This window comes from Haliaeetus albicilla, chromosome 20, assembly GCF_947461875.1.
Source record: "Haliaeetus albicilla chromosome 20, bHalAlb1.1, whole genome shotgun sequence".
Classification (NCBI taxonomy): Eukaryota; Metazoa; Chordata; class Aves; order Accipitriformes; family Accipitridae; genus Haliaeetus; species Haliaeetus albicilla.
The window spans coordinates 8,899,614-8,924,147 of NC_091502.1; the positions used below are offsets into that span (position 1 = coordinate 8,899,614).

A 24,534-nucleotide genomic window follows, 5' to 3' on the forward strand; every position below is an offset into this window, starting at 1 on the left:
AAAGCTGTAGACAAGAGAATTAAATCCCATCTTTTGCCTAAATGGAGAAATCCAAAATTAAACTGAAGTGATGCTCTTCAGGGTTCACATAATTTCTAACTCCTAGTAACATGATTTTCTGTACAGAACTTGTGTCTTTTGAATATTTAATAGCAAGATTTTCACAGTTACATCTTCAGTGACAGTCACCTTAAGGGAAAAGTTTTATTACTGCCATATGCAATCTAAACTCAGTTCATCAACTTTAACAGGCATCAGAAGTCTGAGTTCTTTCCATCATTTTCCAGTGGAGCAAAATGACACAGAAGTCTCAATTGCATGATTACAGGGTATCATATGATTATAGTGTAGTGTTAACTCCTTACTCTCCAGAAGTTTTATTTAAAGATACGTAGAAATATAATTACTCTTATTCCTCAAAAAGAATTTCAGGCTTTTTGTACATCCACATGAAACAACAGGGAAAATAAACACACTAATATACCTGTTTGGAAGTGTGTTAGAAAAGGAAGAGACTCCACACTTCTATTGTACCACTTCAGGGCTTCATCAAGGCTCTCCGAGTCACAGTTGGCATCTCCCGCTGTGGCAGACTGCTTCGTAAGGTTCTTAGAAGGATCAAGGCAAATATAAACCTACTCAAAGAAAATGCTCTCATATTACAATTTTTGCAGATGACTTAGAACCTTCAAATTCCATCAGTGATCGAGGATTATTAGATTACTTGTTCCCATCTTTGAAAGGTTCAGCATATCCTTGTTCCCCTTTCTTCTTTCCTCAATTTACGAGTAATTTCATATTTGCACAATTTTTTTTCCAAAACCAGAATAGAGTCATGATTTATTAATGTTAAAAAGTAAGAATGAAAGGAACGCATGTACTAGAGAATATACCCATGTAAGATTTCACAGCTGTGTCTTATTAGAATTCCTTCCTCCTCCTACTTGGTAAATAATCTCACTTCATAATATCAAACCAAGGATTAATTTTAAAGTTCATGAAAGAAAAGCTTTTGAAATGGTGTTTTGTTTGCTATGCAAAGACATTCCATTCACCTAATTTATAACTGGGTCATCAGTATAATGCTGTAGGTCAAGGAAATGGAAGTTTAAACAACATAGATTTTAATTTACCTATGCAAGTTTCTAAATAACATGCCTTTTTTTTTTTAAAAAACAAAGCTATTTCAGAACATTACAATATTTTAGTGGTAATCCAAACAAATTAATGAGTAGGTTATTATTTTTTCTAAACTCAACATTATATTGCACTAGCCAGGGAAGAAAATTAATTTTCATTTTCTAATTTGTACACAATATAATCAAGCCATAATTCCATCATGCAACTGCTACTTAAATCTATAGGAGTCCAGAGCAGGATCTAGTATTTACAATTATGTAGCATGATCAAAAACAGGAGTTCAAATCATTTGCACAAAAGGAACCAAAAAATACTTATTATAATGGTTCTCCTGTAAGAGAAGAAGCAGAACACATAATTTAAGAAAAGCCCTTTTCTAAGATACCCAAACACTTCCATATTGTGTTTAGTCAAAACAGTTCTATATTATAGAATATTAGAATCATAGAATCAGTTAGGTTGAAAAAGACCTTTAAGATCATTGAGTCCAACCATAAACCTAACAGTGCCAAGTCCACCACTAAACAATGTCCCTAAGCACCATGTCTATACATCTTTCACATACCTCCAGGGATGGTGACTCAATCACTTCCCTGGGCAGCCTGTTCCAATGCTTGACAACCCTTTCGGTAAAGAAATTTTTCCTAATATCCAATCTAAACCTCCCCTGGTGCAACGTGAGGCTGTTGCCTCTTATCCTATCACTTGTTACTTGGGAGAAGAGACAGACCCCCACCTTGCTAAAACCTCTTTTCAGGTAGTTGTAGAGAGCAATAAGGTCTCCCCTCAGCCTCCTTTTCTCCAGGCTAAACAACCCCAGTTCCCTCAGCCACTCCCCATAAGACTTGTGCTCTAGACCCTTCACCAGCTTCGCTGCCCTTCTCTGGACACGCTCCAGCACCTCAATGTCTTTCCTGTAGTGAGGGGCCCAAAACCGAACACAGTACTCAAGGTGCAGCCTCACCAGTGCCAAGTACAGGGGGACAATCACTTCCCTGCTCGGACTGGCTACGCTATTTCTGATATAGGCCAGGACGCCATTGGCCTTCTTGGCCACCTGGGCACACTGCTGGCTCATATTCAGGCAGCTGTTGACCAACACCCCCAGGTCCTTTTCTGCCAGGCAGCTTTACAGCCACTCTTCCCCAAGCCTGTAGCGCTGCATGGGGGTGTTGTGACCCAAGTGCAGGACCGGGCACTTGGCCTTGTTGAACCTCATACAGTTGGCTTTGGCCCATTGATCCAGCCTGTCTAGATCCCTCTGTAGAGCCTTCCTACCCTCAAGCAGACCAACACTCCTGCCCAACTTGGTGTTATCTGCAAACTTATTGAGGGTGTACTCGATCCCCTTGTCCAGATCATTGATAAAGATATTAAACAGAACTGGCCCCAATACTGAGCCCTGGGGAACACCACTTGGGACTGGCCACCAACTGGATTTAACTCCATTCACCACCACTCTTTGGGCCCGGCCATCCAGCCAGTTTTTTACCCAGTGAAGCATACACCTGTCCAAGCCATGAGCAGCCAGTTTCTCCATGAGAATGCTCTGGGAAATGGTGTCAAAGGCTTTACTGAAGTCCAGGTAGACAACATGCACAGCCTTTCCCTCATCCATGAAGTGGGTCACCTTGTCATAGAAGGAGATCAGGTTAGTCAAGCAGGACCTGCCTTTCATAAACCTATGCTGACTGGGCCTGATCTGCTTGTTGTCCTGTACGTGCCATGTCATGGCACTCAAGATGATCTGCTCCATAACCTTCCCCAGCACCGAGGTCAGACTGACAGGCCTGTAGTTCCCCAGATTCTCCTTCTGGCCCTTCTTGTATATGGGCCCCATATTTGCTAACCTCCAGCCAACTGGGACCTCCCCAGTTAGCCTGGACAGCAGCCAGGACTGCTGATAAATGATGAAGGTGGCTGGGTGAGCACTTCTGCCAGCTCCCTCAGTACTCCTGGATAGATCCCATAGACTTGTGTGTGTCTAAGTGGTGTAGCAGGCCGCTAGCCATTTCCCCTTGGATTATGGGTGCTTCATTCTGCTCCTTGTCCCTGTTTTCCAGCTCAGCAGGCTGGGTACCCAGAGGACAACTGGTCTTACTGTTAAAGACTGAGGAAAAGAAGGCATTAAGTACCTCAGCCTTTTCCTCATCCTTTGTCACTATGTTTCCCCCTGCATCCAGTAAAGGATGGAGATTCTCCTCAGCCTTCCTTTTGTTGCTAATGTATTTACAGAAACATTTTTTGTTTTCTTAGAAGATGTTAGATTTTGTAACACAATCAGTTTCTCACCACTTCCTGTTCTCCCATTTCATCATTTGACATTCAAAGTCCACATAGGAATCTTATTTGATCAACGAACATTATATTCCACCTTTTGCCCGGGAGACTACTAGAGGGAAGCTGTGTGGGTTTACACAAAAATCAATGATCAATCATCGACCAAAGACAGTAAAATACAACTGTAACAGCCAGAAAATGTTCACGTTACTATACAACACTCCAGTAATTTAATTTTTGGAGAATAAAGAAGAGCTATATCATTATTTTTCTGCCAAGTTAAAATCCAATTACCTATTTTCTTATTATACAAGGTAAGTACCAGACTGCAGTATTGTAATTCTTAAAATTCATTTTTTAGGGAAACGGTCAGTATTTATTTCTCTGCCCCCACCCAAGAGGATATTTAAAGTCAGAGTTCATTCAGATAGTTGAACTGCACAACCACCTGGGTCAATAACTCAGTAGCATTTTGCAACCTTACTAATACTTTTTTATGTTATCTAAAATCATCAGCCATGATTTTCTTTTCACCAGCATGATGGGACTGCAGCATTTCCTGTCTACAACATGTATGTTTACAAAACGTACCTCCTTAGGGGACACCAAATGGGTAACTCTGACAGGAAAGGTATCTCCTGGAACAGGTAGCGGTGGCAACTCGTATGAAGGCAAAACAGCAACATCTCCTTCAAGTAGCTCCTAGACCGAGACAGACTTTGGTCAAGCATCGTATTTAGTAACAAAGTAGAAACTAGCTTTGGTACAATTTCTGGTTCAAAGGAGTTATCTAATAATGTAAACAGTGTGTCTTTGATGAAAAAAGTATTAATCAACATTTCCCTTCAATACTTATTAGGTTTTTAAAAAAGCTTTAACTAAAAGATAGTTAATTAACACTTTTAAAATATAAAGATTGTATCTTTGAAATGGTCCTAACATACTGACTTGCTAATTTGATTGCTGATAATTGAAAAAATGCATTAAATATGGAATTCCCTTTAAAGAGAAAAAAATATTTAGAAAGAAAAACTAAAACAGTAGCAATGGCACAGATTAACCGGAATGCCATGCCCAATGGTACTGCTGCTTGCCAGAGCAAGTCATCCCTTAAGAGAAAGGCAAAGGATAATTTAACTCCTTCACCACCAGAATTATCACTCCTTCAAAAAGATAACAGATTTTGCACAGTACAGATACATACTGTCTCAGTAGCATAGCATGCTCCAGTGTGTCTTCTTCCAGAACCATGTATTTTACAGGTTTTCTCCATGCCATTAACTCATTTAGTTCATGACAAAATAAACCTTGGTGCATTAGATTATACCTTTATAAGGTATAGCACACAGCTCAGCTGGATCATAGGTCATGAATACAGCTCCTATTCTCTCTTGTACTTTAATGTGACACATAACAATAAGTACAATTTCTCTAAAATACATTTTATTTTTACACATCTACTTGAGGAACAGTTTTTACTATGCTCAGAACAAAAAGAAAAGTGGAAGCAACCAGATATATATGACTGCAAAATAAAACAATAAATTCTGACCCTTTCTTCCCCCTGCATGATCTGACATAGGATACAGTACAAAACCCCATTGTTCCTCAGAGTTAACTAGGAAAGAACAGCTTTTCCATTGAAAGTATGTGCTCCTAAGATTAAAAAAAAAAAAAAATCTCAATAAATACTAGTAAGGAAAGGATGTCTAACTGTATCATAGATACATACAAACTAAATGCCAGATTTCTGCAAAACAATCAGGAACATTGTGACAGGCCACCTCACTACACCTGGCTCTAAAGATTCAACTTAAATTCCAGCTTATTCCCAGATAAGCACTGCACGTAGCTCAGCTGGGTATCTGAAGTCAGCCCTTGCGCATGTCTCTGAAAGAAAAACTGCATTCACTTTTTTGTTGTTAATGTTAACAGACTTTTCTTATTGTCAGTAGATACGTTACTGCTAAATCTACCACACTTAGGCACAGACAGTCCAGTTGTAAATACTGATACTAAAAAGATGTTCTGCTAAGACATCTTTAGGAGTTACCTATTTCAAACAGTTGCCCCTCATCCCTTCTGCCTTTGTGTCTATTCTTTAAAAATCTAAAAATGGCTTACATTCCTTATTACATCTGTAAAGCCATAGCAGAAATTATGTGTTTTTAATATACAGTATACATCACATAATACCCTATACTTAATAAGGCAACACAAGAGTGCTTTTCAGCATGAAGAATTTAATCCAGACCAAGTAAATGGTAGGCTGCAGTGCAGTGTGTTATGCTGTACTTCCTTCTCTACCACATGCAAAGCTTTGTTAATGAATGGTCTACATAAGCCCACCCAGTAGTGTGAGACACTAAAGACATCTGTAGGATGATGAAGACCAAAGTGATAGTCTGGCAAGTCTCAGATTCTGTATTTCCCTGAAACAGACAGGGTATCTTAGACTTTACTCTCATATTGACAAAAGGAAAGCAGAAAGGGCTTTCTATCTAGGTGTTTTCAGAATGCTTTTCCACTAGTCTTGTGGTAAACATCAGTGACAGAACAGGTCTTCTTGGTGTCAGAGATGGTGGGACTTACGACCCACACAGCTGGCCTTCAACCCACATGGCTGGCCTTCAACGTATGCCCAAAGTCATTTGACGCTCCAATCCTTCATCCAGGCTTGCCCTGATAAATTCCTAACAAGGTAACAACAGCTTAGGGTATCTGGCAGGTCTTTGAGTCATACAGATCACTGGTTTTAGAGGAAATTAACTGCCTATTTAGAAGTGGGGAATAGGGACACGAGGAGTAAGCCTTCCTGCAAGTTGAAGTGCCAAACCACATAGCAATCTCAGTGCTAGAATTTGTAATGATGCAGCACTGCAGTATCTGCTCTCATCTATCATGGAAGTCCATGCAGAATCTGAGGAGGAGGAATTAGTCCTTTGTACACTGCTACTTCTGCCTAAAGATTTCTCTCTCTGTCTGAAAAGACACTGATCTCTCTCTAGAATTGCCCTGGTGATGCTCAAAGTGTTCAGACGACTACAGGTCAGTAACATAAAAAATGGCTTTGCATGAAGTCTTTTCAGCATTGCCTTTGCTGTCATTCAGAACGCAGGTGCTAACTGAATGGATATGGCTCCTATGTCAACAGCAGTTTGAAGCGCATCTCTCCTCTGACCTAAACTAATAGAGTATTCCAAAGAAACATCATTGGCATTTCCAGGGGTGGATTAAGATGGAATTGTCTGGTCAAGTGTTTGCTCAGATTATAAGCTTAAAATCTGCAGACTTCAAGTACCTCACTGTAAAGGGGCTGATATGCAATGCAGTTAAATATAAAAAAAGTCTGTTTAAGGAATTTTGAACTGATTTTGATTCAGATGGTTGGAACTGGCTTGTAGTCAACTGCTGTAGAAAAAGTAATTCTAAAAATTATTGTTCGATAAGCCTGAGCTCCGAATGAAGAGATCAAAAACTTGTCTGTCAAATAAAGCAAGGTCATAGTCCCCCATGCCTGAATATATGAGCACAAGGCAGCACCTGGCTGCCTCGGTTCTGACTCACAGTGGTAGAGAAACAAACAAAACCAACCAACCAACCAAACCCCATCTCCCCAAAAGCCAAATAAAAAAATACCACAGTATAATGGTCTTGTATATATAGATAATATATGTGCATATACGCGTATACACACAAACACACATATATATGTACACATACACCTAGAATGAGATTCACTGCTCTAAGTTTATCACGCTTGGGGTTCTGGTGTATTCTCCAATATCCTACTGCCAGGGAATTTTCTGGCTAATGCCTAAGCTATGATTGTCATATGATAACAAAGACAAGTTCCTAAACTCACCTGTGCAGCTCAACAGAAGTGCCTCTCAAAGACAATAATAAACTCTGCAGCAAGTGGGATCTGCATAAGCAGCTTATTACCACTATTAACAGAAATACAACGCTCACAGAACAGAATACAGTCCTTACCAGCTTACTTACCTGAGAACACAGATCTGAAGCAATGAAATAAAGTTACAAAACTATAAAATAGTAAAATATATAATGACTATACTTTATATAATAATAGTATCCTTTAGTCAGTGCAGTGTATGACTTGGCTTGTGAGGATTGCTGCTTAGCCTCTACAGCTAAACCCTGAACTGATTATGTTTGAACGTTCTCAGAGCTGCATGCTTCCCACTTCTGCTATTCCCGAGGTTCTGCTACTGGAACCAGCTCGAGCTCTGGACACCTTGCTCCTTTTCTGGTCCACAAATTAACACCTCCAATACTAATTTTCTTACAAATTGTTCTGAACCACTTATTCCTGGAATGGATCTGCTTAATGCTATACTCCTTGTGGAAAGCATTCCAGGCTTTCTGAATGCTTCTTGCTTATAACCTTCTTCCACAACTTTATTTTTGTTTTCCAAATTTCATTTTTGTTTTAGTGGTACAATGTCATTTCAAGATCCATATTTAGTTTGCTGAAAGTTGTGTGTCATGTGCTGACTTTATGAAAATGCAACAAGACACTGATTTACAATTAGGTTTTCCATGGTTACTCAGTTCTAATACACATAGAGATTTTTCTAACTGCATCACAAGCCCACTAGCATACATGCCAAGACTTACATCAGCAGTGACAGCAGCGTACTCTGTATTCTAAAATTCTTTTCTGAAGCAAAGACTCATATTGGAAAGAAAAATACATCGGCAGGCTTAAACAGAATTAAGAGAAAAATGCAACAACAAAGCCTTAGTTATTTAAATAAAACTGATCCTCAGATTTCAAGGAAAAAAATATACTGAGAAATTACTTATCTAGTTTTTTTGTGTTAAGACAATGAAGTTTGGTGAAAATTTCAATCCTCCTCTAAAGAACACCAGATGAGTATCTCAGACACTAGGAATGAAGAACCTAGGTAATTCCCTTAGAAATTACTAGGTTTATGTTGAAATACTTGATTCAATTTACTTTTGAATATCTCCATCCTTGGATATATTTCTATGATTAACTAATCCCTTCAAGTGATAAAAATATTACCCTATTCCTACCCTTTTAAGTTTTAGACAAACACAAAACCTAATTGGACTTTAAACAGAAATGCAAAAATCTCTTTTCAGCAAGGAGTCCAAGAACAAACTCTTCGCAATTCACTATTCCGGACAATCTTATCAACACATCGTATCTACCCTTCTTATGCTACAGAGCTGTGTACATAGTCTTACTGCTGTTTACATCACAAAACTGTACAGAAATATAAAAAGAAATAACAAACCATCAAAGGTCACAACAAGCAACTGAGTAATCTTTTTTATGTCAGAATTACAACTGTAGAAGACAAAGACAGACACGCACACACAAAAAAATCTCACCAGCGTTGCTACGTCCTGACAATCTTCAGCAACACAGTACTTCTGGTATGCCATGAAGGAAGAAAGTGACATTCCACCAAAATACAGGTTGATGGACAGTTTGCCCCATGGGTTATCTGGTAATTCCTACTTACAGAAGACAAACTAAGATTATAACAGTAATAGCGTGACTGAGGTTTTAGAAATAGTGATCAGGACCATACTCATTCATCAAAGATACAAAACTAGTAAGGATGGCTATTAACATCAGTTATGACACAAATGGGAATATATCCATCTCTGGAATGGCAGCACTGACTACTCAGTCTAACACTGAAACATTATCCCATGTTTGCTCACTCAATCATAAACCCTTCTCTTTCACAATTTATCATTAGAAATTAAACTATCTGAAATTGCAGGTTTTCAGACAATACAGATTATGTGTTTCCCTATAATGTTCATATATTAATTTAAGCTTGGCCATACTTAATTATGCTAAATTTTAATCACTTGAAATTGAATTTAGAAGAGTTTATGCTGTTGGTAGGTAGGTTGCTTGTCAGAATGACAACAGAGAATACAAACAGGATCAAAAAATATTAATACCTCTAAAGGACACATTTAAGGCCTGAAAACTGTAATAAAGCTAAAATCACAGGAGAAATAACTTTAGGTTTTGATTTTGTTTTGTCTAAGAAATACATTTACTGCTATATTCCTTTACCTATTTTTCTTAATGTAAGTTAAAAGAAAAAAAGAGAACAAAAAGTAAACCTCATTCCACATCTATGAATAAATTAAGCTACCTGAACATGTATTTCAACCTCTTCATTTTTAAGTAGCTCTTGAAGGCAATCTACTGCATCCTGCTGCCAAAAATTTCCAATCTATTTGGTGAAAAACAAGAAATCCCCACACATTAAGATGCTGACAAGTAATACTCTTACTATTCTTAACACAGTAAGATGAAAATACATGCCTATCATTGAAAAACTTATTTCAAAACATACATCATTAGTTTGATTTATCTACAACAGTTTAAACATTATCTGCTATTTGGTACACTAGAACTTACTGTGTGACAAAGCCGAACAGCAATTTTCAGGTCTTAAAGTGGCTTAGAAAGAGATGCTGCTTGCCAGGTCTAACCTTTACTATATACATAATGTATGTGTGCATAATCACCCGAAGCATAACCCAAAGATACAGAATTACATTCAAAGATAACTTAACAGACAACAGAAAACACAGGATACTTTAAATACTTCTTTTATTCCCTGCAATATCTGTTTTCCTCCTAACTCGTAGGTTTATAAGCCTGTCTTTCTTAATCCATCAGTTGAACTGCTTCCAGCAATAAAAAGGTTTTCTTTAAAAATAAGTTTAAAAGTAAGCTAGTCATTTCAGTAATTCACATTTACTAAATGCACCATTCAAATTCGAGTAAGATGGGATGGCACGTGAAGATGTTATCGATGTACCAATTACTTACTAACAAAAACCCCTAAAACAATTCACTTGTATTAGTTTAGCATAACAGATTGTTTCCTACACAGCTAAGTTCAGAATGACAGAAACACTTCATAAGACTTGAAGACTTAAAATTTTCTGGCCATTTTGCATTAAGAAATCCAGGCCCTACTTCTTGTTGCTGCTATTGCAAAACAAACTACCACTTCATAGTGTCATCCTGCCAACTACTGCGGTGTCCTGTCTCACAAAGATTTATTCCAGTAACAGCTCCTTTTGAAGCATGGTCACTTCATAAAGCAATCTGGCAGTTCCTGATAAAAGCCTGCCTTGTGAAACAATCCTCATCAGCAGGAAAAAATACCAGCAACTAGTCTCAACCTTTGTATGACTAAACAGTGTATCAATTTGAGTAACTACTAAAATGTCTTCAAATTTACCATTACTCACTGGTACTGTCTTGTAGAGCTGACATGGTATGCAAAATGGAGGAATACCAGTATACAATGTAGTTGGATACAGGTGACACTGAGGAATCCTCTCTATGCAACCGTGGTCTATATACTGTACCTATATGAAAAGAAAAGCTTTCCTGAAATAATTTGTGGTTTTTAAGTCATTTAATAATGGAAAGCTTTCATTTACAGCATTCATTTTTCTGGAAGAAAAAATAATTGTTTGCTTATAAGTAGGTGATGTGACAAAGTGGAAATGAAGGAAAGGATTAAAAAACTGGTATGGTAGATTAGAAGTTCAGTTTCCCAACATATCTTGCAAGAGATCTTACCTTTTGTGCAATAACCTTACAGTAGTTTAAAATGGAAAGAAATAAAAAATTTGTGAACTAGGATAGTATCACACTTGCAAATCTACATTCAAAAAGCATGAGCAGACTCAAGACTTTAGATAAGATTAACTGCTATAGAAAAAGTAGCTGTATACCTGCGCAGCAGAAAGAATTCAAAACAAAGACAGCCACTACTTCTTGGGTAGGGACAGGGTGGGGAGAAGCTAAACCTAAGAATTTTCAAAGCATTCCACATATGGTAACAACAACAAGAAAAGAAGAAAAAAACCTAAAAGGGATTACTTGCAGGTGATCAAGGGTAGCTTTTTACTTAAGAACATTTATCATCACCAGGAAAACTATGGGAAAAATTGTGACAACTGAAAAAAGTAGATAGAATTCGTCTTTAAAATAAATGTAAAAATCAGGACAGTTATCACACTTCTAAGCAGAATGAGCATCTGGATAGTCAGGTCAGCTGAACGAAAAAAGGTGTGATCATAAATTTATTTTAGAGGATTAGATTATTTGCCCCCCCCCCCCTTTTTTTAACATACATGTGCACATACATGTTCCTGCGCCCCCCCCCCGCCTACCTGGAGAGTACTACCACCAAGTTCCACAACTTTACCACGATACCACACGGTATCTGATCCTCTTACAACACAAGCTTCTCCCTTTTTCCAGCAGTAGGGTTCCAGAAGACCAAGGCATTTAAAGTTACTTTGTATTTCAGTCATCAATTTGTTTAGTTCAGTTTCTGGGGGAGGAATAAAAAAACCCCCCAAAATTTCAAAATAGTCTGTAACATATTAGTGCAAATTATTTCACTAAAAACCAGCAGATTCAGATGAAGACATGTATAAACATAAAATACACGTGCTGCTCCAAAAAATATTTTCCAACATTGATACAGTATGTATGTTCAACACCTAGTATATGCAAACAAGCTACTACTTAGAACAAAAAGTAAACTACATTTCCAATTGTGAAGCCATTAGTAATTCTGGATTCTAATCTCAGAGAAGAAGGGTCTATAAATTTTGCAACTGACACCTTGGCAGCACTAATACAAGAGCCTCTCTGTGAACAGGACAACAGATTCCCAGACAGCGGTAGGACACCATGCAACAACACAAAACAGGTGTCCAGAAGACTCTCTTCTGCTATGGGTAAAGTCTACAGCAAAAACTGCATTAAGAATACAGTCTTGGGCGAGTGGGGTTACTGTCCTTTGAACTTCAAAGTTTTATGATATGATCTAATAGTTAAATGTACTTGTGGAGTAAAAAAAAAAAAATTAGCATTCTCATATGGAAACATTTCTCTAAAGCACAATGTATTATCATGGTACTGCATCTGTATCTCTTTCAAACAGTACAAACAGAAAATATTAAGAGATACAGAATCTATCACAGTACAAATAAAAAGCCCAAGGAAAGTGGGTACTGAGCTCACATTGAAGGAGAAAAACTCAGTAATACTTGAGAACCAGGCTAACTTCTGAGAATCTTTAGGAATGTATCTTCATTATTAGTAAAATGTATCACAGTCTCAACATTATAAAATAAAGCACTTGCTGCTTTACCCAATACTGCCTAGAGAACAGAGGCAAGTAAGCTGCCTGCCCAAGGGCTTGGGGTTTTTTGGTTTCTGGGGAGGGTAGAAGGACAGGAGAGCCAATTTTGATGGGTTTAAGGAGAGTGCACCACCTCCTGGGGATGTGGGTTTCCTTTGCTGGAAGCTGCGGGACCTCTCCCCACCTCTACAGAGCAAGGGGTGCAGGGGCACGCACCCCTCACTGCCCGTGCCAAAGGCCTCACCACCTCCTAACAGCAATCCTCCCCAACAGGAATATTCCAGAACTGTGTTCTGATACAGAACATGTATACTAGAACACATATCTGATATGTTCTCATACACCAAAGCCATCAGATTCATAGATGTAAATGTATTTTCTTCTATGTAATCTTACCAAATGATTTTGGTATTATATAAATAGTTCCATCATGTCCAACGCAACTTACTACAGCTTGAAAAATTTTTGCTTCAGGTATAACAGGGGTTTTATATACTTCGCCCATTCCTGAATGAAGCAGCGACTTGTATGTTTTGCATAATTTCTGTTCACTCTCTGAAACAGTGATGTTTTCCTCTGGAGCAGTGCTGTTTCTTGCACATGCAGTTCTGGAATTACAACCATCCACTTGTGTGTCCTCTTGCTCTATATGTACTTTAAGATGTTCCTTGGAGACCGAGTAAGGCACATCAGCTTTATCAGTTCTAGCAGATTCAATCAAATCATATCAACACATTAACTGACAAAGAACTTGAAAAGTGCAAAAGAATAAAAGAATAGAAGTAAAAAACCGAACACACAATAATGGCAAATGCTTGTTAAAATACTGTTAATATCTCATCTACCAACTTAGATAACTGAAATGTGCAATGAATACAATTAATAATGTTATACTCAAATAAATTCACTAAAAATGGAGGTCTGTTGCTACATATGCTGTAGAGGACAATCCAAATTTTTGTTTTACTTATTAGCTTATCACGATGTCAATACTAGAGTCTGAAAGAATATAAAAGAAAAGTATCCAAACCTTCTCTTTCTAAAAGCCAAACCCTTTTTAATAAGGTGTTCTGAAATATCAATCAATTGTCCTGTTTCATCTTTGCAAAGAATTTTCACAGGCAATGCACAAGCCACAACACTTCCCTGGAAAAAAACAAGAGTGCGCTGAACAACAGATTACAGTATGCATTTCCTCTAAACTACAGGCATGTTTTTCATTTTATTGGTACTGACTGCAAACCAGACATCATTGAACTGATGCCCACATCAGAAGACACAAAATTTATTTAATCTATGTCATAGTTCCCATCATTTTACCAACTCTTCTACACATGACATTCAAAAAGCAGTAACAGAATAAAACCTTGCTTCCTCCCTTAGTTGTTTCATTAGAATGAACTGCCAAATGCTTGTTTTCCTCCAGCAGGAGCTCTAAACCCACTCATAAATACCTTTGCTCATAGTGCTTTTATTTCCAGACACACTGTAAAACTTCACTGGCAGCTGCCAACAGACACTGAACAAAAGAAACCCTTGTAATAATTCAGGTTTTTTTACTGGTGGAAGAAATCAATTACTAATGATGTCTGTATAGCATTGGACTTGTTTTCAGGTTCTGAGACTTGAAAACTAATATAGTAGCTGCTGAAATCATTCTCATCAAGAACATGAGCATCTTGCTCATCTGTCCATAAAAGTTGTCAGCATCCAGTGATCCCAAAGATATAAATATTATTCTTCAATAACTAAATGTATCTAAGACTGTGTTCTTTCCACACTGGGTAGCCAAACTGCTCTAATGCTCCAGTGAGTAACGAAAGTAAAGCAGAAAAAAGAAAAAGCATCTTTTCCCCTACAGCAAAGAGCTATCTAGTTAAGTTCCACTGAGGACCTTCTGAAGAGTGAAAATATTCAGAAAAAAATTAAATTAACAGACAACTTGAGAGATTTTACCAATACCCCTGCTTTTGATTACAAACCTGTATGACTATTTTTACTTGTGCACCGGTTAGGTAATAGGATAAACATTCACACACTGTTGCTGTCCACTGCGTGCTTCCACCTGTTGGTCTAACATAGAACAAATTATAATCTCCTTTAGTACAAGAGAAGTTGGCATCTCCTGAGCTTAACCACAAACCCTCCCTTTACTGAGATTTTGATTTTTTTTTTTTTTTTAAACTGCCTGAGCCATCAGGGAAAAAAGACAATCTACGTTACAGTCAACAGTAAAAAGAAATTGTTATCCATCTCTGAATCTATGTGACAGGAAGAATCCAAAAATATAACCCCAAAACTTCAACATGAGGAGGATCATGAGTCCCAGAAGCATGATGCCTGTGTTAACAGAACAAAGAAAAATCCGTACTTCATCTGCAAATTAGGCTTTTTATATTCATTCAGGGAATTGGTATTACAAACATAATTATTTTTTCTTCACAGTATAGACAACATACAAACAAATTCATGGGAGAATACCGTGGTTCTCTCTTTTCTACAGTCTAGAAAAGAGAGACCTCCTGTACATTTTAATGAGATACGATTCATCTCAAGAAAAAACTCTATCATCTGTCCAGTATTTTATAGTTCATCCTATAAATGTTCTTTCTTTCTATAGCATGGTTTCTGCTTTACTGGCATGTAGCATAACCCTTAGAAAAAAAACCCTTTATAAAATAAATTACAGCTGCCATCCCATTTCCTCTTTATTCAAAAAGCAAACCATATCCAAATCTTAGATCATCAGTGCTAACACAGGAAAATATTAAGTCATTATTAGCTTCTAATACTGCTGCTCAGTATAAGGGAAAGGCTACCTGATATCGGCCAAAGAACATTCTATTGCTAATGTCCTAATTATCTTCATATTTTCCTCTAGCTTCCTTAGACAGCTGATATCCATTGTTTTTTCAGCTCCAGAATCATAAAGTATCACCTGTTACAGACAAGAAACACAATGAAAAGAAAAAACCCCTCTCTTAGTGTATCTGTAACAAATGATAATTCAAAGCATGCCTGAATAGGTAAACAAAATTCGAACAAACATTACCAGCATTCAATGAACAGCCTTTGCACTGAAGTACTTAATCACCAACACAAATGACTACCACAAAGTACCCAGAGGACAAACACAAAAAATGTGCTCAAAGGGGGTTAAAACAACTTTACAGATGCTGTTACTAGAATAAGAAAATTTCTTTTCCCATGCTTCAGTTATGTTGGTGTATTTAAATTCGTAAACCTAGAAACACTGAAATAGCTCCTCTCCACCTGTTGCTTTTTATTCTGATGTGGTTCAATAGCTCTTTGAGGGCCCTTAGCCTTAGAAAGCAGATGATGCAAACCAGAAGTATACGAAGTCCCACTTCTGCCTCCTACTAACAAGACCCACAGGCATAATCTGATAATGGTGGAGAGAACCAACGGCAATCCAGTCCTGGATTATCTGTATGATTAAAAAGCCACTCTTACTTTTGAGGCAAGTAGTTATCTATTCACAAAATGCCTCTTCTGATGCTCCTTATTCTTTTCAAATGAGCACAAGACATATTTAATGCAGCACTGTGTGAGAAGTTACTGTGGAAAATGTTACACCTACATGGCACAGTGCATCACCATCAGTTCAGGGTTCAAGCAACAGCATGACTACATGTGTTCCTGTGGTGTGCACTCAGCTCAACTGGCTCCATCTTTTAGCAAGGATCATTAAGTTTGAATTAATGTGACCCTCAGGTTCCCACAGCTTCTGGAATCTAAGCTAAACTGTAGTGTAAACATACACAAAGTCAAACTCATGAGCCTTCTTCAACTACCAGGTTCCCTGCTAAAGGCATCTGAGCTTTGATGAGACTAATCTTATTTGCAGCAATGTACAATGTAACTTACTTTGTACAAAAGCAAAAGGCTGTATGAGAAAATATTAACACAGAAGTAAGAAGCAAAGATTTCACATTATTTTAATCAATGAATGCTTACAATCTTTAGAAATGAAAGTATAAACCCTGTTATGATAAGAGGTTTACCTCTGCGGCCGTTTCAGAGACAATCCTGCTTATTCGACCTCTTTGCCACTGTTTCAAATCATGTACATAAACAGCACAGTGCATACTACTTTCCCACTTCACAGACTGTGGCTGGGATTCTTTGTAGATGGTAGCCATCCTCTCCTGTAAACTAACATTCAAAACAACACTTTTCTAGTGGTAAAATTTTACCCAGTGAATAAAGGGCTTATTTAGTCAATCACTGCTTAACTAGCACACAGTAAAGTTTTAGTAAGTGTCTGACATAGTATTGTAGTTTTTCATGATATGTTAGAAATACATGAAATGGAGCTTCAAAACACATGCAATCTGATTAAAATTCTATAAAACTATCATGTTTTCTTAAACAATGGAGTTAATCTGAGTGATACTGACCATTCTGTATCACACTATTAGAAAGATGCACTATTTTGTCTTGACAACTTGAGACTGTGGTACTCATTTAGTGTCATGACTAATTCAAAGGGACTCTAGGTAGCTACATGCAAGTAGGTAAAAAGACGAAAGATAGGAATAATAAGAGGCAGAAAATAAGCAACTCTTGCACTAAGCAATGACATTTCCATTTAATGGTCTTCAAACAGTAGTCACTATTACCTAAATGTTACCTAAATATCTACCAAAGGAAGGTTGATACACTAACGTGTAGAAATTGCCTTCAAACTTTCCTAACAGCATATTAGAATCATGTTGAAAGAAATAACTTTAAGTTTTATGACTTAGGACACCAGTATTATTTAACAAGATTCCTAATGAAGGAATGGGGAGGAGAAAAGAAAGAGCAAAAAGATTTAATCTTTCTGAACAGTGTTGCATTTATCAGGCCCCGATACTACATTAAAACTGATTTGAAATAGAGTTACATCATGTACTTAATTTGGAATCAAAAATATTTAATAAACCACAACATAGTGCCAATCTGTCTTTTGTTCCTATACTTTCCTCAACAAAGCAAGATAAACCAACAGCATTCAAAACGAGTACCCAGTGCCAAATGCAACCCTAATCACGGTTTCTTCTAACTATACTTCACCAGTTTGTAATAAGAATGCCTTAACTTGAAAAAAGTTCTTCGAATTTTCCTTTTTCAGAAAAGTACCTTTTCAGTATACTTTCTGATGACAGCCACTGTATAAAAATTTTACTAGGAGACACAACATGACTAATTCTTGCTTGTAGCTCTTTCTTAGAAAGTGATCTGAAATCTCCTTCATCCACAGGTTCCATGCCTATAGGATTTAAAGCTTCTGAGGTTTCAGGAATTTCTTCTAGAGGAACATCCCATATTTCATTGGGCTTTATAGCAGTACTTTCAGTGTACCTGTGAAGAGCATAAAATAACTAGAATGGAGAGTTTAAACACATTTGAAACAAAGTGAAAAAGAGCTCAATGATAAAACTTCAACATGACAGGAATCATTCAACATGAATAGAGTGAATAAAGAGTAACTCAGAAACACAGAAAAAAATCCCAACAAAAGACAAAAACTTTTCTAAATGCTACTTCTGAAACACTCATGATAGTAACATTTTTATTCTCCTTCAGAAGGTATCCTTGCACATTCTAGTGTCAAATGAAAGCACTATGCAATATAGGCTGCCAGCAGAAAAGCAATCCTGACACAAACAGGCTGCTGAACATTAATGTTTGTGTCTGCCTTAAAAACCGTCAAATTACTACTATCATGCTTCTGGAAAGCAATGTTGCCTCTGAGTAAAAGCTGCAACATGCAACTTCTGAAAGGAATATTTACACATCATAGAAGTAAAGAATGTTGACATTAGTGAAACATTTACCTCTATCATTCTCTGAGGATATAAATACAACACAACCAGTGCTACCACTTTCTTAAGTACAGTACTGAATGAAGTATAGCCATGCTAATACCTTTATGAGAACTTGTTTAAGTTGTGCTCTACTGGATAGAATAAAGACCAACAACAATCAGGAGTTGGCTGGTATGTATTTTGAGCCACAGCCCAGCTTACTGTGAGTCTGCATGAATTGTGCCAACTAGAAATGTAAGAGATTGCGGCTTGAAGAAACATCTGCTAATGCAAAAGAAATGGTTTCTTGCAAACATCACTGACTAAAGGAGATGGCAAGGCTGAGTTTAACTGCTAGCCATTTCTGGGCCTCCAGGTAGAAACCCTTTCCTGTTTTCAGAGATCTACCACCCGTCTTTTCCATCATGGGAAGGAAACAAACTGCTCTGTTAAGAGAGAAAATTCCATAGTGTTTAAGTGTTGAATCATCCACTATATACTGCTACACAATTATTTATGCAAACCTCCCTGATGCAGGTCTTTGGAAACTGCTTGGTTAAACAACTAACTTGTAGAACCAGGAAAAAAATGAACACCACAGCTTACAAATACGCTTACCTTGCATACAACTAGTCTGAACTATGAAATGGACAGAGGCAATCTGACACAGAGAGTGGTCCCAAGTGAAATACATGTTACATGTCTTACAACCACCTCTCTAGTAACTCCAGTATAGCATTATCATTGCAGATCCATCAGAAAAACAAATCCATTTGGAATGAACTTCAGACTCCCAAGGTTTCTTCCTGGAATTCTGTATGGAATACTTCCTACTCCAATGCAAGAGTAAGGTTACAGATGTTTGCTTGTCAGCAAGCTGGATTCAATGAAGCACTGTGCTCTCCTGCTTATATTGCCTTATACTAGTTTAGAGCTGGCCTGGGTATTCCTCAACAGCATTAAACATGAAAGAGTAATCCCAAATGTGATTCTAAATGACGTAAAGGTGTTTTAAATTATTCACCGGTCTCTTGCCTTTTTGCAGACATCCACCTTCACAAACGTGAAATTCAGTGAGAAAGTGTGTTAAATGAACTCTGAAGAGCTAGGGACCTATGCACACTGGAAAACAAAGCCAGCCAAAAACCCCCAAGTCCACACAAAACAATGCCCTTGCCCCACCCCGCCAGTGGAAACATCAGTCCAACTAAAAGACATGGAGCACTGGGTGTAAATGGCAAGGTGTTGGTGGGTGGGGAGAAGGGCTGCAGGGGTGACCTCTGAGAGAAGAGGCCAGGTGCTGTACCATGGCAGGCACAGCCCATTTCAGTGCTTTCTGCAACAGACCCTCCAGAGGACATGGCCGAGCCTTTCGCTGAAGCTCGTGGCACCTCTATTTTAATGAAGGGCAGAAAACACCAAGGAGAGAGAGGAGGGAACAGAAGAGAAATAAAATAGGGAACACCAAAGTCAGAAGAGTAGAAGGTATTTTGTGGGGGGAAAAGGCACACTCCTGAAGGGACTGAAGCCTGTGGAGGGCCCACACTGGAGCACAGGAAGAAAAGAGCAAGAAGGAAGGAGGAGCAGGGAGAAATTGCTGTGTCCTGACCCCAACGCCCTGCACTGCTCACTGCCTCACTGAAGTCACCTGAGTGTAGGAGGGGGAGGAGAGGTGCTTGGAGTAAACTTGAGCCTGAGAAAGGGGGAGGGTAGGTACCATAAATTTTTGCTCTTATGTAGCAATGCCTGAAGTATTAATTAAATATTTATGCTTATTAGTAATAAATTAAGTTAAATTAAGTCTGTTTTGCTCGCAGCAGTACTTGCTAAGCAATTTCCCTGTATTTATTTTGACCCATGAGTTTTCTTGCTCGTTTCTTCTATTCACTCCCCAGTCCACCTAAAGAAGGGAGAGTGAGTGATCAACCAAAAAATCCACTGTAGTAAGTTATCAGTGTTACACAGCAACTTATACTGTAGTAATATTCCCACTTGTTTGCAGGCTGCAAGCAGGCATCTAAGTATAGCTGTAACACAATAAAATACACTAGTGAGAGTGACAAAACAATTCAGCTCTTCAGGTTTAAATAAAGCTGTTTGACTTCACAAAAAATCTTACTAAAAATTGTGACAAGTACAAGAAAAGCGTTACTATGATTTAGTTGTATTTCTGAGCTATGAGATGAAAATCCACTCACTCACTTCCTCCTGAAAAAAGTAAATTCAGCAATTCCCTTTAGGAATCAAAACTTTCTATATAACAATCTTTTTACTTTCATCAGTATTCAAAAATTATTTATGAAAGAGTAATTATTAATTTTCATGAATACATCCCATGGATTATCTTTTTAAAAAGCCAACAAATTAAATGAAGCAGTGTTATCTCCTTATCAGCCTCATCTGCCCTCACGGCTTCCCAAATCTTCTGTCTATTGCTGTCATAGCTGGTTATCCGAGTATTTGCTTTCCAGTAACAGACCTTCCAAAGAGATGACTTACCTCAGGTGCAGGTTAAACACACAAAAGTAGTATTTCTTTTCTTACTAAAAGGGAACAGGAACCTTAACGATAACCAGTTTGGGGAAGATTTAGCACTTAAGCACACTACAAGTATGATGCAAAACATTTATCTCCAACTTCTGAATCAATTACAATTTCAATACATTATGCTAGTCAGATTTAGTTTGAGAATTCAACTATGCCAAACTGCAGAGTTATACTCTGTAACTTATGTCAGTTGATGAATGTGATTTGTAATGAATTTATCACAAATGTGGTAAGTTCCAGCCACTGGAGGTGAATATTAAAGCCAGTAATTCTGTTACACAAATGCAGTATTTCCAAATACTTTTAAGTTATGCACAGGGTATTTACCCAGGTGTGTAGGATGCTAGGTCTTCTTTAACCAGCTGGCAGTTAATACTCAAGCTTCTTCCATGAACAGCAGAGGAGTCAAAGAGTTCAACAGATAAGATGTTATTATCTAAAATTTCTGTGAATGAATAATATAAACATAATTAGTGCCAACCAATGACAGTATAAAGACTATTTATGGTTTTGGAGGCATGGCAAATGGTACTAAAAGACAGAATTCTGTAAAATTATACTTGATTTATAAAATAATTGATTCTGAACATCAACAATATGTAGAGGCTTAGCTTTGCACATATCTATAAAGTTAACTTAAAATACACCAATAATTACAAAGTGTTTTTGTACAAAGAAACCAACTGATACATGTAATTTCATTTTTTAGATGGGTTCCAAACCACCATTCCACAGGGGTTGAAAAATAACCAGCTGTATATTAACAGTAAATGGTATTAAGAAAAATCCTACTAAGGCATGTATGCATTATCTGAATTTCCCTCCCTGCCCCAATGTTTTAGAGCAGCAGCAATCACACTCCCAGATACTAATAAAATCAGGAAGAGTCAAGGATAGCTAGTACTGTTGGAAACAAGCCCATTTTAATAAACCAGGATACTTGTATCACTTAATGCTGATGTGGTCCCTAAGAGAAGACATAAACAGAGCTTTGGTCAGAAGTTCTATCTGTTAGGTCTCCTCCAATGAGTTCATATTTAGATACTCTCACTCCAGGCTACCTGTTGCAAGTATGAACATAAGCATTTCAAATAAATACTATTTAAAATAAGAAAGTGCATGTTTCTACATTTGAGTCAATTCAACAATATTTAAAGTAATACACTCTTGATAACTTACCAACAACTGAACACAGCATAAGTTTATCTTCAGTCATTTCTTCAAATCTTTCCTTGGCTTCTCTGTTCCACTCATTTGCCCCTTTATAAGGCTCAATGCAAGCCAGCCTGCACCTGATTGCCTAAAGAATAACTCAAATTATGTATCTACCATTACATATCAACACCATCTCATTACAGCCAAATCACAGCCTCTGCTTCGCACTCATGCAGGACAGCAAGATAGCATGACCTTGGCTTCTGGTTCCACATTACCATTATTTGAACTGATTTAAGATGATGCCTGCCCACCCTGCTGGCAGCTGAGGAGGAACATCAAATTCAGATACATTCTTGCTGAAATAGAAAGAGCTGACTTCTCCTTGCTTCCCTTTATGGTTAGGCATAAAACTGGTGCAGAGATCAGGAAAGATTACTGCAGAGAGGTGATAAAGAAACCCTTCATCCTGGTTTGCTTATGATGTAATTACTCAGACTCAAAGCATCTAAGATTAACATGACTATACCATTGTAGAAGTGTGAAGGACCACAGTAACTATGTCACAAAAATTCCTGACAGATGTTTGAAAGGTATTAAGACATAAAAAAAGAGACACACAGGAAATCAGACAAGATGAAGTATGTTGATTAAAAGAATTTTTGTTTAGCATCTTTATTGCAAACTTTGGTGGCGACACTATGCCTCAATTTTAAATTAACTGTAATGTTATTGTTTCCTCCTTGTTTACTGCACCAAAAGGAAGAAGAGTAACACAAGTGACTGAAAAGGGAAAGGAAATAAAGACAATAGAAATAAGAATGTTTTGTGCAGATATTCTTCGGATACAGGCTGTCAGGAATATGAAAATAAGGCTGACTGACAGGTTAATAATTAGAAGAAAGGGCTGTGGATGACAAAACCAACACTACATTAAGTACTGCTTATTCCAGTGTTGGCCAAGATTTCTGCACTACCCAAGTCCTCTAAAATGCCTGTGAACTGTATTAACTGGCTGAAAAAAGTCCAACTTCTCTTGTAACAGCCTAATTCAAATCTCTTAAACAACCAACTTACATTTGAGGCAATGCAATATATGATCATGTGTGAAGACTTAGCAATGCTTTCATGCAACAGGATAGAGCTGCACAAGCAACCTCATTTCTGATACTCTTACCTTCTGAATGCTCTATTTTGCAATCTTGTGTTCATTCATGTTTCAAAGAGTTTTAAATCCTTAACATTTTTTTGTAAATACAAAAGATTTGAAACCATAGCAACACATAAGCAGACTCAAGTCTGCTGATCTTTCTATTACTTGCATTAAAACTAATAGCAAGAGGAACTTGTTACTTCTTACGCAAACTTCAACTGTAAACACCTTGCAAGAGTGTTTCACCATAACCTATACATGGCATAAGAATGCTGAAATTTGAGAATAACTGATGGGTTCAGCTTTTTTTTAGACCATTCTCTAGTGGTCATATACCCATCTGTATTGGTAACTCTTTAGCCCCTTCTCCATTATGTTCAAAATGAGCAGGCATAGTAGTATGTGCTCAAGAGCTGACAAATTAACAGGTTTTTCTGAGGATTTGTATTTGGTCAATAACAAGCAATCAGTTGGAATGATGGGATAACACACAACAAAAATCCCAACACCATTATTCATTAGCCGCTCTGATCTGAAGCATTAAGACATTGCGACTGCAAGAACATTTTGCCATTTTCAGAATGTTTCCTCTCCCTTGCTGTCAAAAAAGGCTCAATTGTTTTGGCTGAAACCTTCCCCTGAAACATCTGCTCAAAATATAAACAATTAAATCCTACTTTCAGTAGAAGATGCTGGACAACCTTAGTTACAACACTCACTACTTCTGGTGCCTACAATTGGTTAAAAAAAACCCTATAAATATATGAAGTTTTAAAGTTCAGCGTTAATTATGGTTGGAAAATAAAAGAATGTAAAAATTAATTTGGCTTACTATGGAGTAAAAGAAGGTACCTGAATTAAGCACACACACAATGTATATACACCTCCTCACCAGAAGGTAACATTAGATTTCATTTAAAACTAAATGATATAAAAAAAAAAGAAAATTAAGAGTTTTCAATGTGCACCCAAAACATATTTAATAAGTCACATCATAAACCCACGTGAAAAGGAACTTGCTTAACATTTTGTTTACTTCAGAATGTTAACAACCCTCTCCCCTTCCAACCATTGAGATTCTATTAATTTTGACTATTTAATCCAGGCAAGCACTAATTTACCTTTTCTGGAAAGCTCAGAAGCTCCTTTTTTACTCTGCATATGTCTTTAAGAGTTAAGTTAGCAACATTGCCAAAGTCAACATATTTTACTGTAACTTCTTGACAGCTTGGCAGCCCTTCAA

At 37.4% G+C, this 24,534-nt stretch overlaps 1 protein-coding gene across 1 annotated transcript in view; it reads right to left on the minus strand.

Moving 5' to 3' along the window:
• Window positions 1–24,534, minus strand: part of RNF17 (ring finger protein 17) — a 53,068-nt gene that overhangs the window by 3,635 nt on the left and 24,899 nt on the right. Inside the window, exons 20-34 of the mRNA XM_069808223.1 lie at window positions 24,413–24,528; window positions 22,163–22,283; window positions 21,311–21,428; window positions 17,769–17,990; window positions 16,649–16,799; window positions 15,443–15,561; window positions 14,606–14,696; window positions 13,654–13,769; window positions 13,020–13,327; window positions 11,641–11,804; window positions 10,708–10,827; window positions 9,594–9,674; window positions 8,806–8,931; window positions 4,012–4,122; window positions 485–635 (exon numbers count right to left, since the gene is read on the minus strand). Of these exons, the coding sequence (XP_069664324.1) occupies window positions 485–635; window positions 4,012–4,122; window positions 8,806–8,931; window positions 9,594–9,674; window positions 10,708–10,827; window positions 11,641–11,804; window positions 13,020–13,327; window positions 13,654–13,769; window positions 14,606–14,696; window positions 15,443–15,561; window positions 16,649–16,799; window positions 17,769–17,990; window positions 21,311–21,428; window positions 22,163–22,283; window positions 24,413–24,528 (2,115 nt within the window). The remainder of the gene's footprint in view (window positions 1–484; window positions 636–4,011; window positions 4,123–8,805; window positions 8,932–9,593; window positions 9,675–10,707; window positions 10,828–11,640; window positions 11,805–13,019; window positions 13,328–13,653; window positions 13,770–14,605; window positions 14,697–15,442; window positions 15,562–16,648; window positions 16,800–17,768; window positions 17,991–21,310; window positions 21,429–22,162; window positions 22,284–24,412; window positions 24,529–24,534) is intronic.